A 17734-nucleotide genomic window follows, 5' to 3' on the forward strand; every position below is an offset into this window, starting at 1 on the left:
GGAAACAGGGGGCTGGGGGCATGATAAGGGGGAATGTCTAGGATGAACTTGCAGTGTTGCTGGGGATTCTCCTTCTAAAACAACATTCCAGCAAGTCCAAGTCCAGCTTGATGGAGTGCAGCCAGGGATGTAAGTGCAACAAATGGAAACCAGTAAGATTAACCATGGAAGGTTTCCTGGAGGAGGTGAAGTTTGTAGGATTAACCATGGACGGCTTCCTGGAGGAGGTGAAGTTTGAGTAGGGGAGTAAGGTGATGAGGCTGAGAAGCATTGCAGAGGGGAGAGGCCTTTGAGAAGGCTGGGAAGTGAGAGCTCCCTACGTGGTGATGATGACCCTGCTTGCTGAGCACATGCTGCAGCTGGGACCATGCTGCATGCTGGGTCCTGCTTTACAAGCATTATTTCACCTATCCTTTGCAGGAGCTGTAGGAGGTAGGTACTCTTTCAGTCTCATCTACAGGGAAGGAAACTAAAGCACAAGGAGGTTAGGTGACTTGCCTGATGGTGCACAGCCAGCGAGTATTGAAATCTGAATTTGAACCCAGGTCCATCTAATGCAGAATCAATACTTTTAACCACGGATGCCGCCCTTCCAAGATACACAGGCATGGGGTAGGATGAGTGTGAGGGGGAAAGTGCAGGGTTGGGAAGTGGTCAGGAAGCAGCTTCCCTGGTGGTTCAGTCGGTAGAGTCTGCCTGCAATGCGGGAGACCTGGGTTCAATCCCTGGGTCAGGAGGATTTCCTGGAGAAGAAAATGGCAACCCATTCCAGGATTCTTGCCTGGAAAATTGCATGGACAGAGAAGCCTGATGGGCTACAGTCCATGGGGTCACAAAGAGCAGGACATGACTGAGTGACTAACACACACACGCACACAGGAGCCAGGAAGCTTCAAGAAAAGCTAGAGGGCCCACGCTTATGCTTGCCTCTTTTTCTCAGACAAGAGCTGACTTTAAGGTTGGTTGGGTCCATTGGTGGGGCCACCCCACCCTTCTGAGATGAATCCAGCCTGAGCTCTAGATGCCCACTGTCCCCTCCTCCACTCACTCACTCTTGTGGGAGGGCCCCATTGGTCCACTGGAGCTGGGACTGGAGCTGGGCTGGGCTGAGTCCATGCAGGGTGTATGCCTTCCAGTTTGACATCAAGGATGTCACTACCCTCACACCAACCTGACACATGATCCCCGGGGGTGGGAGGCTGAGAATCTAAGCTGGGCTCCCCTCTTCTGACTGTGTTTTGTCCACCTGAGGGGTTTCAGTGGGCCTGGCAGGGAAACAAGCCTCAGTTGTTTGCAGGAGAAAAGGGGGCTGAGCCTCCATCACCCACTTCCTGCAGAACCCCGTCCCCATCTATGCCTGCGGCTCTTGGCCCACCCCTAAAGGCAGTCTTGTCACACAAAGAGACTTGAAGCTGAGGCTGCCTGCCTGGACTCTCGCCAGGGGAGACTGGGGAGGGGTCAGCTGGGTGGAGATGCTGAAACATGTTGTTCCGGGGAGTCTGTAGCTCACAGGGCATTTGGGAACATGAAGGAAGGTAAGGAGGTTGGACTCTTGAGAGTCTCTTGGACAGCAAGGAGATCAAACCCAGTCAATCCTGAAGGAAATCAACCCTGAATATTCATTGGAAGGACTGATGCTGAAGCTGAAGCTCCAATACTTTGGCCACCTGATGCAAAGAGCCGACTCATTGGAAAAGACCCTGATGCTGGGAAAAATTGAGAGCAAGAGGAGAAGGGGATGACAGAGGATGAGATGGTTGGATGGCATCACTAGCTCAATGGACATGAGTTTGAGAAGTCTGGGAGATAGTGAAGGACCCGGAAGCCTGGCACGCTGCAGTCCATGGGGTCACAAAGAGTCGGACACGACTGACTGACTGAACAACAACAAATAAGGATGGGGAGGAAACTCCATCAACAAATAGGGCAGAGGCAGGAGAAATAAGGACGTGACCGCTCTCCTTGGATCAGCCATGTCCAGGTCAGAGGACATGGGTGGATTCAGCATTGAGAGAAAGTTGAGAATTAACTACTGAATAGAAACAACCACTGCTGCTGCCCCTGCCAAATGACAGGCACTGTTCTAGGTACTCTGGATAGCAAGATTTCTCTGAGTCTACCGTGAGGATAAGAGGGGGTCTTGCCTTCATTTTGCAGAAACCAAGGCACAGAAAGGTGACTTGCCAGGAAGTCATGGAGCCAGAATCTGAATTGGAGCAGATCTGGCTTCAGAGTCTAAGCTCTTGGCCTCTGCTCTGTGTTTCAGCGCTGATTAAGTGATGTGCTTGGGAGGCACTGAATTGTCCCATCTCTGCTCAGGACTTACAATGGGATGGATTTAGGCCAGACACAAGGTAGAACTTCCTGAATCAGGAGGATCTATGGATAAGACTGAGCTCCTATGGCTACATATCCTTCTCTTCCTCCCCTGCTCCACCCTGACTCCGGCCTTTCACAGCATCTCTTCTTACCAGATCCCTCTGAATCTAGTGAGACCCCTCTCTTCCTCTGAGGGTTCACAATCTGCCCTCTTTGGGGCATCCAGTTGTCCTCCCAGGAAGCTCCTGCCATTGACCCCCCCTCCAGCCTCCATGTCCGTCACCTGAAGTCCGTCCCCTTGGTCATTTGGGTCTGACCCCTTTCCCCCACTGCCCCCCTCCCCCCATTGTAGGGCCCCACCCCCTCGCAGACCTCCAGCTACCTCTGTGCAGCCTCAATCTCTCCTTCCGTCTCTTGTGCTCCCTGCCTCGTTTCTTCACCCTCTCTGACCCTGGAGCCTGGGTCTCTTTCTCGGGGTAGGGCCGAGTCAGCCCCCGGAGCAGACCTTTGTCCTGCAGCAGACCTGCAGGACTCGACCCATGCAGCAGCCCCTCTGCCCCTGGGAGCCTGGAGGCCTGCCTGGTGGCAGTGACCACAGCCCCATCCTGGGTCCAGCCAGGTGTGCCTGGGCCCCGCTCTTTCTTGCCCAGGCCCCGCCGACGGTGGTGGCTGGCCTGAGGTGTCCACAGTGCTGGTCCCGAGAGGTCGATGTGATTCTCCGGGAGGTTCTGAGCAGAGCTTCCAGGTCCCAGGGAGCCTGCCAGGCTCAGCTCCAGGAGCAGGAGGAGGGCGAGGAGCAGCATGGGGGCAGCGTGGGTGGTGGGCTCAGCTGAGGGCTTCTTCCTGCAAGAAAAGTAGGACCATGAGGGGGCAGCTCTGCAGCCCTCCTCCTCCACATCCACAGTCCTCTCATTCACACTCTTCTTTTATAAGTTGCTTACTTACATTTATTTTTATTTATTTATCTGTTAGCCATGCCACAAGGCATACGGGATCTTAGTTTCCCAACCAGGGATCGAACCCATGCCCACTGCAATGGAAGCATGCAATCTTAACCACTGGACCACCAGGGCCGTCCCCCGCTAACTTACACTGTTATAGCCCCGTCTGTTTCAACAGGGATGGAGGGGGACTTTGATCTTCCCCCCACCCAGGGGACATTTGGCAACATATGGAAACATTTTAGGTGGCCCAAACTAGCACTACTGACTTTACTGGGTGGAGGCCAGAGATGCTGCTAAACACCCTCCAATGCACAGGACTGTCCCGGCCCAGAAAGACCACAGTGCCGAAGCTGAGAATCCCTGGGTTTCAATAGTTTCTTTAAGAAACACCCAGGTTCCAGTCTAGATTCCTTTCTTCTGTGCAAACCTCTGCCTTGGGCTAAGTTCCCAGGAATGAGCTGAGTCCCTCCAAGCTCAGAAATAGGCTTATAGTCCCAGAGACTTGACTCAAAGCCTAAAATCAAACAAATGAAATAAAAGCATTTGAGCACGTGCTGTAAGAAAGAATCGTGTTCCGTGCTTGGTCCTTTCGCTGACTCTCTGAAGTGGCGCCTATTATTTTCTGAAGTGGAAATTAAGGCTCAGAGAGGCTGAGTCACATGGAGTAAGTGGCATTTAGTCATTGCTAAGCCTGTGCCCTGAGCCCCCACGTGCTGTTCCCGGACAGCCCAGCCTTGCCTTCTCTCTTCCTCCAAGTTCCAGGCAGGTTCTGACAGGGCCGGCACTGTCCCTCCTGGGGCCGGGGGATGGGGGGCGCTTTGGAGGCTGGACTCTGACCCTGCAGGGTGGGGTGAACTACCTCTGACCTCCCCTGGGGACAGCCTGTCCTTCTGCACTGGAACTTGGGGCATCTCATGGGACCTCACTGCTCCCCTCTTTGCACTGGAGGAAGAGTCAACATTCCCGAATGTTCCAGAAGAACTTGGAGTTAAGGCTCAGGAAAAGTGTGGCTGGGGGACAGTGGGGATGTCCCCTCCCCTCCCCCACAGTCCTCCCCTCTCCCCTTGACCCCACCAACCTCACCATGTCCCAGGCGAGTTGGGCACCAGGTTAGCTGGGCTGATTGAATTTTTACAGCCTCCCTGGGTCCCCTGCGTATTCCATTAAGCTCGCAAAGGTGCTTACACAACCGTCTCCTTGTGATTTGTGGCCTTATAACTGCCCAAGGCTGAGGAAAGGTTGATGGCCTGGGGACCTTGGCCAGCAGCTCTCCCTCCAGCCCCGTCAGTTCCTGCAGCCTCCGCCATGGCCATCCTGCCCCAGGTTCACCGTTAGTTAACCCCAACTGAGGGGCCCTTGAAGCGGGCAGGGAGGGCAGGCTGACCCACTTGGGGAGGAGTCGGGGGGGTGGGGTGAAGCAGAGGGAGAGAAACAGCTCCTCCCCCACCTTGCCTGGTCACTGGCCTCCCTTCCTTCCCTTCATTCCCGCCTGGCATGTCCTAGTCCCCGGGGAGGCTCGGGCCCTGGCCTCCACCTCCCTGGGCTCTGCCCTGCCAGCCTCACCCCCAGCCTTTCCATAATGAGAGCCCTGGAGGCTGGTGCTCAGGCGGGCCTGCACTCCAGAGGCAGCCAGGTGGGAGGAGGAGGGGCCCTTTGAGGGGCTTGTCAGTCAAGCATTGTTCTGCTCCGGGGGACACTTCAAACCCTATTTCCAAGCCTCAGGCAGATGCCAGGCTGCATTTACCAGACTCCACCTTCCTCTCCCTGTGACTGAGGGAGATGGAGTCTGTGTTGGATGCTGTTCCCCACCCAGCCCCTACTTCTGTCCTGCAGGGACATCACATGGACAGCCTGGGAGAAACCCACAGAGCGCCTCCATCGACAGGGAACCTTTGGGGCGTTGAGCAGGGAGTAGAATCCCTCCATCTTGAGGGTAGAGAGAAGCAAGGTGAGTCACCCAAAAAGTGCAGGCAAGAGACCAGATTAGTCTTGGTTAGGGGTGAGCAGCCCCATGTCGTGTAGGGGCAGCTTGCTGTCCCTGTGGACACACATGAGACCAATCAATGACTCAGAACTGGCCTCTGAGCTCGGTGACCAGCCCTGGCACTAGTCCCAGAGGACAGCATCTCCCCTGCAGAGCCAGGAGCTGAAGCCCAGCCCCACCCCAACTTTAGACAACCTCCTGCATCACAACCCCATCCACACTTGCCATCTCTCCCATCCACACTTGCCATCTCTCCCAATGAAGTCCTGATACCAAGCCCTTGCTGGTGACCATGGGTCTGTTCACTGTACCCAGGAACCCCAACTTCAGTGCCATCTTTGTTCCCTGCCCGCTTTGCACCCCACAAATCATGTATGGGGCCAACCTGAAGCAGGAAAGGGAGGATTTCAGCATGCCGGCCATCCCCTTCCTCAGACTTTTATTGGTACCATCCTGCCCCTGGCCATAGCCCATACTGCTGCCAAACTACTCTGATCTTGCTTACAACTGTCCCTGGCTCCCTATTCCCTTCCCATTTAACCACAGACTCCTCACCCTGGCACTCAAGATCTTGTGTAACATGGCCCCAACCTAATTGTGCAGCCCTGCCTTCTATTTCCTCCCCATCACAGCCAATAGAGATTATTCCCTGGGCCTCGAACACCCCCACCCCGCATCTTTCTTGTCTCTCTATTCTCGCTGATGCTACTCTATGGAAATCCTTCCTGTCCTCTGGGACTTGTCCCAGATGTCCCCTCTGACAGAAAGCCTTTTCTAGTTCCCCACTGAGATACAGTTCCCTCCTCAGGGATCCCACACAGCTCTGCCCAGATCATTTCCTGCTGGGCCAATCAGACCCCCGACTAGACAGGAAGTTCTGTCCCCCTTTTCCCTCTGTTCCTGTCACATTTACAAGGCTCTGCAAATAATAGGCACTTATAACTTTGGGCTTCCCTGGTGGCTCAGTGGTAAAGAACCCACCTGCCAATGCAGGAGATGCGGGTTTGACCCTTAGGTCAGGAAGATCCCCTGGAGAAGGAAATGGCAACCCACTCCAATATTCCTGCCTGGGAAATCCCATGGACAGAGGAGCCTGGCGAGCTATGGAGACACAAAGAGTTGGACACGCTAAGAGACTAAACAACTATGGATCAGAATGGAATCAAACTGATACCTGAGCCCAAGATCATACATAAATTCCCAGGGAGGGTGTATGTGTGTGTGTGTCTGGGTATGTATGTGTGAGTGTGTGTGTGTGTGTGTGTGTGTGAGTGTGTGTGTGTCTGAGTGTGTGTGTGTCTGTTCCTGTGTCTGAGTATGTGTGTGTGTCTGAGTGTGTGTGTGTGTGTGTCTGAGTGTGTGTGTGTGTCTGAGTATGTGTGTTTCTGAGTGTGTGTGTGTCTGAGTGTGTGTGTGTGTGTCTGAGTGTGTGTGTGTGTGACAGAGAGAGGATGAGAGAGAGAGAGCATGCTGGACTGAAAGCTGGGGATCCCGGAGCCTCTTTGCCCTGAAGACAGCATGGAGTCCTCTTTCCAAGCCCACAGGATTTGTACTTGAATCTTGGCACAGTGCAGCAGCCAAGATGCCAATCTGGCAAAGAGCTGCTTAGGAAACGCGGGCTGCTACAGGAGTCGTGCCAAGGATCCACAGCGATGAGGGCTCTGATCCATTTCTGCCGCTCAGGAAGCCAATTGGAGGCTGCCTCCCAAGGCACCAAGCAGCCAGGAGAGAAGCGGCAGCAGGTGCCCCGTCTTCCCGGGGTCCCCATCAACCCTGGATGGTTCTGCGTGTGGTTTGCACACAAAACCTACTCTTCTGGGCCTGGGTCTGGTTTACTTAGGACTAGGGACACTCAGCAGCACTTGAGGGACAGAAGGACCATCCACACCCAGAGATAGCTCTCTCACAACAGAGATCTAATAGTGGCTCCTTAAAAACTAAACTAAGCTAGAGCAATTGTCACCATAGGAGCTGCCATTCCCTGAGCTGCTGGGAAGCCAGGCTCTGACAAGCTTATTTCATCCATTTTTTATTGCATCCTCTCAACTGCCCTGCATACGGCAGGTTGTTCTCCATATTTTTAAAATGAGAAAAGCCGGGCTCTGGGAAAGTGAGCCACAAGCACAAGGTGACAGCGCTGGCGAGTGACAGAGCCCCCCTCGGGGTCTGGGTTTTCTCTGCACCCAGCACACACGGACAGTCAGGTCCTTGCACCCCCTCACCCATCCTCTGAGCTTCAGTTGGGGGTTGTTTGCCTCTCCCATGTAATCTCCTACCATTGCTGTGAGTGTAGTCAGGGCCCAGAAGCCAGGCCAGGCTCTGGCAGCTAAGAGGAAACTGACAAAGGAGGAGGAAGGGGTTTGTTTCAAGCCCTCATCCTGTCCCCATACTGTGTGAAGTTAAACTGCCAGAGAGGTCTCCATCCAGAAGCCTGCAGGGATGCAGTGTCACATGCAAATGAAGGCAGTTAATGGAGTCTGGAGCCTGCTTTGACTCCTGAGCCCCCACCCCCTCTCCCCACAACAGCCTTGCATTTAGGGGCCAGGAGACTAGGCGGAGGCTCCTGCCTACCCGCCTGGCAGACAACTGTGGGGCCTGAATTCCTCCTTTACTGATCAGCTCACCCGATGCTTGATGGGTTGGAGGGGAGAGGGGGGCAGTTGGGGGGTGGGAGGTGGGAGCAGGGCTGGCTGAAAAGGGTTAGATGGGAATCCCAGGCCAGGGATATCAGTGAGGCTCTAATGGAGCTGAGGGGTTATGACACTCAGTCCAGGCTGTGAGCCAGACAACCACCCACTGGGAGAACTTAGCTATCAACCCCCACCCTTTCACCCTGGATCTCCATCTTGAGTGTGAAAGTGACACATCTGAGCGACCATATTTGGTAGACATGTTTCAGGGATTCTCTAAACATTTGATTCTAGCCTTAATTTTTAAATGTTTTAAAACTATTTTGCAAGCTGCAAGTCGCTCAGTCATGTCCAACTCTTTGCGACCCCAGGGACTATACAGTCTATGGAATTCTCTAGGCCAGAATATTGGAGGGGGCACCCTTTACCTTCTCTAGAGGATCTTCCCAACCCAGGTCTCCCACATTGCAGGTGGACTCTTTACCAGCTGAGCCACAAGGGAAGCCCAAGAATACTGGAGTGAGTAGCCTACTCCTTCTCCAGGGCATCTTCCTGACCCAGGAATCAAACCAGGATCTCCTGCATTGCGGGTGGATTCTTTACCAACTGAGCTATTAGGGAAGCCCATACTGTAGGTAAACTTCAATCGTGTCTATCTCTTTATGACCCTGTGGTCTGTAGCCTGCCAGGCTCCTCTGACCATGGGATTCGCCAGGCAAGAATACTGGAGTGGGTTGCCATGCCTCCTCTAGGGGATCATCCCAATCCAGGGATCCAATCCACGTCTCTCATGTCTCCCGCATTGGCAGGCAGGTTCTTTACCACTAGCATCACCTGGGAAGCAACAGCCACTCTCAAATGCATTCTCTACCCAATTTTAACTCTTGCACAGCCCCACCATAACTTGGGCTTCTCTTGGGTCAGTGAAGAGTGTTCCAGGGATGAAATGTGAGCAGTTTAAAAGAACTGTTGACATCTGCTATGACTTATTTACACTCTCCAGGATTTTCTGAGCACCAACGACCAAGAGCCAGTTAGAGGCTCCACTTCATATTGACAAATGCAACTGACATCCACTGTCTTCTTTTAGACCATTGAGGATAGCTTCTCTTTTTGTCACTGATTTACTTTAAAGTAGGCAATATGGTACATTGGGCGTAAAAGAGGTTGCATAGCACCTCCAAGGAGGAGAGGCTGAAGACAGCCTGGTGAAAGTAGGGCTTGAAGTTGTATCTTCATGAGATGGAAAAAATTTTGATTTGGGGAAGAAATTAGTGGTGGTGGTGGGGTGCCACACTGCTCTTAAAATCACGCCTTTTTTGGTCTTAGTACTGAGATTAAAGAGCCTCTTGTTGAAGGTAAAAGAGGAGAGGGAAAAAGCTGACTTAAAACTCAATATTCAAAAAACTAAGATCATGGCATCTGGTCCCATCACTTCATGGCAAATAGATAGGGAAAAAATGGAAACAGTGACAGACTTTATTTTCTTGTGCCCCAAAATCACTTTGGATGGTGACTGTAGTCATGAAATTAAAAGACAAAGAAAAGCTATGACAAAACTAGACAGCATATTAAAAAGCAGAGACATCACTTTGCTGACAAAAGTCCATATAGTCAAAGCTATGGTTTTCTAAAAGTCATGTATGGATGTGAGAACTGGACCATAAAGAAGGCTGAGCACAAAAGAATTGATGTTTTTGAACTGTGGTGCTAGAATAGACTCTTGAGAGTCCTTTGGACTACAAAGAGATCAAACCAGTCAATCCTAAAGGTAATCAACCCTGAATATTCATTGGAAGGACTGATGCTGAAGCTCCAATACTTTGGATACTTGATGTGAAGAGCTGACCCACTAGAAAAGACCCTGATGCTGGGAAAGATTGAGAGCAGGAGGAGAAGAGGGCAACAGGGGAAGAGATGATTGAATGGCACCACCGACTCAGTGGACATGAGTTTGAACAAACTCTGGGAGATCGTAAAGGACAAGGAAGCCTGGCATGCTGCAGTCCATGGGGTCACAAAGAGTTGGGCACAACTCAGCAACTGAACATCTGGGATTATGGATAAGATTTCATGGGAAATGACTGGCCCTGCTCAATAAATAAATAAATAAAACAGATGGGAAGCATAATGGAAGCAGACTACTGGATCACTGAGTTAGATTAAATGGTCTCCAGGGCCCTCTGACAAGGGAGCCTGGGAATTTATGATCCATGGTGACAAGATCCTCCATCTGTTTGTCCATCCAACTGACAGCGCCCTGTGGGGAGGGATGACATCTCATATCCTCCTGGTTCTGGAGCGAGTCCCCAGGGGCCAGGGACAGGTGGCAGGGACAGGACATATTTGTGAATGTTCAAAGACAATATGTGGGACTTCCCTGATGGTCCAGTGGTTAGGACACTGCACTTTCATTTTGGAGAGCATGGGTCCAATCCCTGGTCAGGGACTAAGCTCCCGCAAGCTCCTTGCCAAAAAAAAGAGAGAGAGAGAGACACAAAATAAAACACAATCATGTGTGATGATAAGAAGTTCACTCCTGGGCCAGCCCTCCCTCTCACTCGATTTCAGAGGAGCTCTGCCTTGCTCTGGCCACCTCTCCAGTCATGCCTGACCTCCAGCACAGGTGAGATCCTAACCCACCGAGCTGCAGGGATGGGCATCCTGAGACCAGCACTGAGGTCTCTGGGATGACTGGGGCACACCTATCTTTCAAGGGCTCCTCAGAAAGGGGTGCACAGTGCTGAGGGGTCAGGCAGCTGGAGAGAGAAGGGTTCTAATTCCTGCCACATCCCTGGCCACAGCTCAGGTCTTAAAATGATGCTCCACACAGAAACATTCTAACCCTCTTTAACTCATAAGAAACTGGAAGGTTGGGACTTCCTTGGTGGTTGAGTTAGGAATCCATCTGCCAAGGCAGGGGACACAGGTTTGATCCCTGGTCGGGGAACAAAGTTCCAACACACTGCAGGGCAACTAAGCCTGTGTGCCACAACTAGAGAGCCCACGAGGTGCAACTACTGAAGCCCACCTACCCTAGAGCCCACACCCTGCAACAAGAGAAGCCACTGCAATGAGAAGCCCGAGCACTGCTACTAGAGAGAAGCCCCGGCTCGCAGCAACTAGAAAAAGCTTGCACACAGCAACAAAGACCCAGTGCAGCCAAGATTAAATAAAATAAACAAAATAAAGAAAGAAACTAGAAGGTAGCTGCCTTCTGCTAAACCTAGACTAGAAGAGACCTCTACCCTTGGGAAGTCAAGAAACATCTCCATGGGGATCTTGTTCCCTTTAGAGACCCCAGCCTTACCCTGGGGTAGTCTGGAAGTCAGTATTCTTGGGCTCAGGTGTTGAGCCCTCCCAGCTCATGGGAGAAGTGGGTCTGGGGTTTTGTGGCCTTCTGGGCATCTCACCATTCCCTTCTGGGGACCCTGACACTAAGGGGTGGAATTCTGTCCAGAGCAGCAGTCTCAGGTCAGACTGGCCTCCAAGTGGGTCCCATGTTCCCTGCCATGCCACGTTCCCTGCCATGTTTCCGATAACCCAGACAACTTCCGGTGCTGCTGTCTGCCCTGGCCCTGGCTTATCACCAAAACATTTGCAGCTTTGTGATCAGAAGGACAAATAGGATCACTAGCTTTCCAGCTTAAAACTCTTCAGGGGACATTTCCACAACACATACAGCAGACAGAGATCAGCTCCTTTACACACAAAGAACTTTCACCTCACTTTCACACCTGGGAGCCCCAGGGGCAGCGTTTGTATGCCCAGAACCCCAACTCAGTAGTGCTCAGGACAGACTTTGTTAGAAGGAATGCTCTAACTTGGAACTGATCTGCCAGACTCTTCCCTCTGATGCCTCATGGCTCAGTCACACACTTTCTGGAATGGTTGGAATTGAACAGTGGAGATGGCCATCCCCAGGTCCCCTCTTCTGCTCTTAGAACAGTGGGGCCACCTGGCAGTCAGCTCCACAAATCTGGAACTCCAGTTGGGGGTGGGGGTCTTAGAGGTCCTGGTTCCCTAGGAGCAGATTCCTATCTTCTTTAAGGGGAGCTGATTCCCCCAGGGCTGGAAAATGAGAAGTTGTAATTGTTCAATCAAAATAGTTATGTCAGGCTTCCTTGGTAGCTCAGTGGTAAAGAATCTGCCTGCCAATGCAGGAGACATGGGTTCGATCCCTGGTCCAGGAAGATCCCACATGCCTTGGGGTAACTAAGCCTGTGTGTCACAGCTATTGAGCCTGTGCTCTAATGCCCGGAGCCACAACTACTGAAGCCCGCTTGCCCTAGAGTTCATGCTCTGTAGGAAGAGAAGTCACGGCAATGAAAAGGCCACACAACACAGCTGGAGAGTAGCCCCCGCTTGCCGCAACTAGAGAAAAGTTTGTGCAGCAACAAAGAACCAGCATAGCCAAAGATAAACAAATAAAAAAATAATCACAAAATAGTTCTGTCCTCAATGAGGGTGGGGGAGGGGGAGCTGGATCTTAATTTCACCAGCTGGGCTCCTCCTAAGGCAATTTGGGCCCAGATTTTGCCTCTCTAGCCCCTCCCACAATCCCTCCCACCATCACACCTCATCATAAGTCATAATTTCCCTGTCTGTGAAATGGGATTATTAACCTGTCATGAGATTTGACTATTTAGGAAATTAGAACTTCTGTGTGTTTGGAGGAGGGGACATTTCTAGGTACGGAAGGAACTCAGGCAGTGTAGGTGGGTGGGAAGGTAGCAAAGATGAGCTTACTGGGGGGTGTTGGGGGTGAGACTTGAAACAGCTGCCTTGGGTGGAGGGTGCTTGTTGGCAGGTTGACCCTGACAGTCCTGAGCTAGTCCCTATCCATCTATCCTGCCTCTCTGAGGCTCTGCACCCTTAAAGTGACACCTGTTCAACAGGAAGGGGCCTCTCAGCCCCTCCCCAGGCTTCAGAACAGCCAGACCCCACCCATCCTGCACAGGTCTGCCAACCCGGCTTCACACAGAGAATTCTGCTTCTTGACCATGCAGCACCAGGATGGAGAGTGACATCAGGTAGTCAGCACTTGCTGATCCCCTCTGGGTGCAGAGCCTGGGTGCCATGCAAGGGAAGATGCTCCAGTCTGAACACCTGGTCCCTGCTTCTGGAAACTGCCAGTAAACTCTGGGACAGAAACCCTGCCCTGGGGAGCTCTCATGGTTAACAGGGAAGGTCTAGGTCTCACCTTGGAGGACTCTTAAGACTGATGAGAAACAGCTGCTGTCCTCAGGGAGCTCTTGTTTGAGTAAGAAAAGCAGCCTCCATCCCAGGAAGCCTCCAGTCTAATGGGGGAGATCTGACTGCTTCCCTTAAGGATTTCCCAGTCTGCAAGGGGATCCACAACTCTGGCCTCAGATGTTCCCAGGACATGGGGAAAACTTTGCTGGAGGGAGCTTCTAATCTGTGGGTAAAAACACAGTCTTTGCCATCTAGAGGTCTCCACTCTGACCCGGCAGGGAGGCCGCAGGCCCAGTGACAGAGGGAGGCACAGATATAATTATTACTGATTCAAACACACACACGTCAATCCAAACCCATTTTCTGAGCCACGGGAGAGCCCCCTGAACAGACCGAAAAGAGCTATGTGACCCCGGTCGAATCATTTAACCCCTCTGAGCCTCAGTTTCCTCTCCTATAAAATGCTGGAGGTTTCGAGAATGAAGGGAGGTAAAGATATACAGTGAGTGGTACCCAGTAAGGCTGCAATAAACAGTAGCTGCTGTTATTATGAGGAGGGGAAAGAGCGGGCGTGGGGCTTGGGGGTGGGTTCCTGGAAGTGTTCGTGCATCTGTGCCTGCATGTGCAGGGGGTGGACACAGGTAGCCCCGTCCTCAGTCCTCAGTGGGGTGATTGATGGCTTCGGTGGGGCGGGTCAGCACAGGCCCAGGCCTGCCTGGAGGGGACCATTGTCTTGGCAAATGAGGTTTGGCTTCCCCACAGGGGCAGCTCCATCTGCTTTTATTTTTTCCATCAGCAGCCTTGGGAATTCCCACCCTCCCAAGGCCTCACACCTCACAAAAATCTATGTAAGGGTATTATTTTGGGGGGAAGGTGGGTGGAGTCCTACCTCCTGCTACATTACAGGTACTGGCCAGCCCTCCTCCTCCTCTCCTAAGCCATCCCCTTGGTGCCCTCATCCCCCAAATGTTATTATCTTGGTTCCCAGACAATTTTGTTGGACCCATCACTTAATCATCAAGTGATAAAATGCCTGCTGTCAGTTCTGGAAGAGGCCAGTGTGGGGCAGAAAGACACCTGGAGTCAGGCAAGCCTGGCTGTGCATCCTGGCCCCAGCATTTAATAGCTGTGTGACCCTGGGCAAGCCAACTAACCTGTCTGGGCTTCAGTCCCACATCTGAAAAGTCAGTGTTTGGGTATTATTTACAGGGCATCGACTATTCTTCAGACTTAGGGCTTTATGTGTATTGTCTAATTTAGCCCCTTGAAGTGGACAATATTTTTCAGGTAATAATGACAGTAACAGTGGATCAACATCGGGACAAAGATTTGAAGGATTTGCTCAAGGTCACACAGTAGAGTGAATGGGAGAGTGGGGATTTGAACTTGTGGCCACCTGACTTCAAAGGCCACATTTTGACCATGTCATCTTATGCTTGCTGCTGCTACTGCTAAGTCGCTTCAGTCGTGTCTGACTCTGTGCGACCTCATAGACGGCAGCCCACCAGGCTCCCCCGTCCCTGGGATTCTCCAGGCAAGAATACTAGAGTGGGTTGCCATTTCCTTCTCCAATGCATCAAAATGAAAAGTGAAAGTGAAGTCACTCAGTCATGTCCGACTCTCAGCGACCCCATGGACTGCAGCCTACCAGGCTCCTCCGTCCATGGGATTCTCCAGGCAAGAGTACTGGAGTGGGGTGCCACTGCCTTCTCCTTACTCAGTAACTAATACCAGTGCCGATGCTGTGACTTTTAGATATGACAAAATGGGGGCCTTAACCCATAGGCTGGCACAGAGGGGGGTCCTAAAAACTTGAGGTTCTGCAATTATGTCATCCCAGCTGCTCTGGATTCTAGTACTTGTGCCCCTACACCCACTCAGGAAGATATCTCAGACAGTCAATGCCAGGCCATGGTGTTGTAGTGGGGGGGGGCGGGTGGCTGCCAAAGCTGGGAACTGGCGTGGGGGCAGGGTCTTTCCTGAGGAGACATGTGCTCCACGGGCCCTCTTGAGAGGAAGGGCTGGGGTTGGACAAACAGAGGGCATGGTGCAGCAAGAGAAGGGAATCTCACCTGAAGGAGCGAGTGGAGTGATGCCCGATGACTCCTCCCCACCCCAGGAACATGCCCAGCTCTTGCTCACCCTAGAATACGGAATCAGGGAGGCCAGGATGCAAAATCTCTCTCTGTCACATTTCTGGCTGAAACAAGTGAAGGTGTGGGCCACACAACTGCTAAGCTAGTCTGCTGAATTCAGGCAGCTGCTTCCCTGTCTGGTCTATTTCCTCTGTTACAATCAGGCACAGAAATCATCCTCAACTTCTGGAGGCACGCAGAGGCCCTGATGCCACAGGGACTTTCCAGGAGAATTGCTCCCTCTCCAACTGCCCCAGCTCTGGTCCTTTGCTCTGGAGCCCACTCTGCCCCTGGCCTGGCCAGCAGGATCCAGTGGAACCCAGGGATAACCTATGGTTTGCAATTTTCATCCCTGTCCCCTTAGCCAAGGATTCCATTCATCAGAACAAATATGGACAGAGCACCTGCTGTGTCTCAGGCACTGGGACCGTAAGTGGAACAAGACCCACCCCGCCCAGGGAAGTGCAGCCCAGGAGAGACAGGGAGGCAAAGGGGAAGCAGGAGGGCTTCCCACAGGATGGGCCATCTGACCTTGGCCTGCAAGGGGAGACATTTCAAATAGAAGGAAGAGTTCAGAGTCCATCAGGGCATGGAGATGACCAGCCTTCTATCATGGCTGAAAACTCTGATGCTGATGGGGGCATGGTGGGAGGCAGGCAAGGTCGTTAATTTAGTGGAAACAAGGAGCCATTGAGGGGTTTAGGGATAGGGAGAGCGGTGGACTGAACGGTGAGGAAGGCAGTGAAAGTGGCAGGAAGGGTGTGCACAGGAGTCTGGACGGTGTACGCGTGGGTGTGTGTGTTCTCAGTCCCATTCTTGCCTCTCTAAAGAGAAAGGCTCTGGCTGCCAGTCCTGGCTGGGGCTGAAAAACCCAGCTAGGAGAATCCAGAACCTGCCAGTCAGGCGATGTTATAAAGTTGCCCGCATTATGCCACTAAGTCCACATCACTGCCTAACTCCTGGAGTCGTGTGCCACCTGTCGTGATGACACAGATGGTCAGAGGGTTTGAGTGATTCCCCAGCAGGTTCAGGGTCCAAAAGACAATCCCCCCAGAGGAAAGGAAGTGGCTTGTAAGTGAGAGACATTGAAAAAGAAACAGAGGGACTTCCCTGGTGGTCCAGTGGCTAAGACTCTGCACTCCCAATGGAGGGGGTTCAGGTTCCATCCCTCGTCAGGGAACTCGGTCCCACATGCTGCAACTACAACCTGGTGCAGCCAAATAAATACATATTTTTAAAAAACAAACAAACAAAAAGAAATGGGTACAAGATGGAGATTTGGAATTGGCAATGAGGCACACGGATGTCTCACAATCAATGACCAGCTATTGACAACATCAACAGCCACATTGATCTCATTTTGAAAGCAGAGGCCCCTTTTATTCTGATTTTTAAGCTCTGATTTTAGGACACGGAGAGAAGAGGAGGGAGAGAAAGAGAGAAGAGAGCTTGGAAGAGTGTGTAGAGGGAGGTGATTGTGATAAGGGAGGGGCCATAGTCAGGTTTCTTTTAAGGGTCTCTAAGCCTTGAATTTTGGATCCATTTCCCCCTTTCTGTGGAGCCTCGTCCCCACCTACCCAGAGACTGTAGAATCACCCATGGCCACCGAGTGCCTGCTGCACAGACATTCCATATGGTAAAAAACCGTTTCCACACACATCCCTGTAGGTGGGTGCTATTATCCCCGAGTTATCAAGGAGACACTGAGGCTCAGAGAAGTACGTTCCTTTGTCCAGGATCTGTCCCTCAGCCTCCGTCTGCCTGACTCCGGAGGGGTACTGAACCAACACTAGGGCGCTTCTTCCATGCCACGAGGCTGGGAGGTGGGCAGCGTGGAAGAGTGCTCTGAGCAAGAGAGCAGACCGAGGCGAGGGCTGAGGGAGCACCCAGAGGAGCAAGGGAGGATTTAGCGGGAAACCCAAGAGGCCTCACGTCTCAAACCTGGTTCCCTCAGGCGCCTGAGACCCCGGTGCGCGGTTGGAGAAAAGCAGGCAGTGGGCCGGGAGAGGGCCTGAACCGGGGCCAGAAGAGCTAGCCCAGAGCCGTCGGGATCACTAGGGCGCGGAACTGGTCCGGGTCAGGATGGGAAGGCGCGGGACCACCCGCAGTGCTGGCCGGGGTGGGGGCGCACCTAGAGCCTCCCTCTCCCTGTACACACTCCAGCCCGGTAGGTAGCCTCGCTAAAAGCCGAGGACACTCCTGCCAGCTCTGCCCGGGGCTCGGGGAGTCTTTCGAGCTTCTTCAAACGACGTCAGACTGGGATCCTCAGCCCGAGAGACCACCCGGAGACTCAGAGACAGAGAGACAAAGAGACAGGATTCCACAGGGAGAAGGCTAGTGCGGAGGAGGAGAGTGGGCGAGAAATGAGTCCGGGAGAGCGAGGCGAGGACGCACGCGAGGCAGTGTCAGAACGTGGAAAAGTCGGTGCCCGGAGGAAGGTGGGCAGACGAGAAGCCCAGGAGCAGAGCCAGGAGCTGAGGGGAGACGCGTCGAGGAGGGGAGGCGGCGGACCCACCGACCGACGTG

The 17734-nt window shown here is 52.7% G+C and overlaps 1 protein-coding gene across 1 annotated transcript in view; it reads right to left on the bottom strand.

Annotated features, from left to right (window-relative positions):
• The window catches only part of DRAXIN (dorsal inhibitory axon guidance protein), a 32279-nt gene that overhangs the window by 14229 nt on the left and 316 nt on the right, over positions 1–17734 (bottom strand). The window contains exon 2 of the mRNA XM_027564903.1: positions 2702–3162. Coding sequence (XP_027420704.1) covers positions 2702–3122 — 421 coding nt within the window. The 5' untranslated portion in view covers positions 3123–3162. The remainder of the gene's footprint in view (positions 1–2701; positions 3163–17734) is intronic.

The sequence above is a fragment of the Bos indicus x Bos taurus genome, chromosome 16 (assembly GCF_003369695.1).
Source record: "Bos indicus x Bos taurus breed Angus x Brahman F1 hybrid chromosome 16, Bos_hybrid_MaternalHap_v2.0, whole genome shotgun sequence".
Lineage (NCBI taxonomy): Eukaryota > Metazoa > Chordata > Mammalia > Artiodactyla > Bovidae > Bos > Bos indicus x Bos taurus.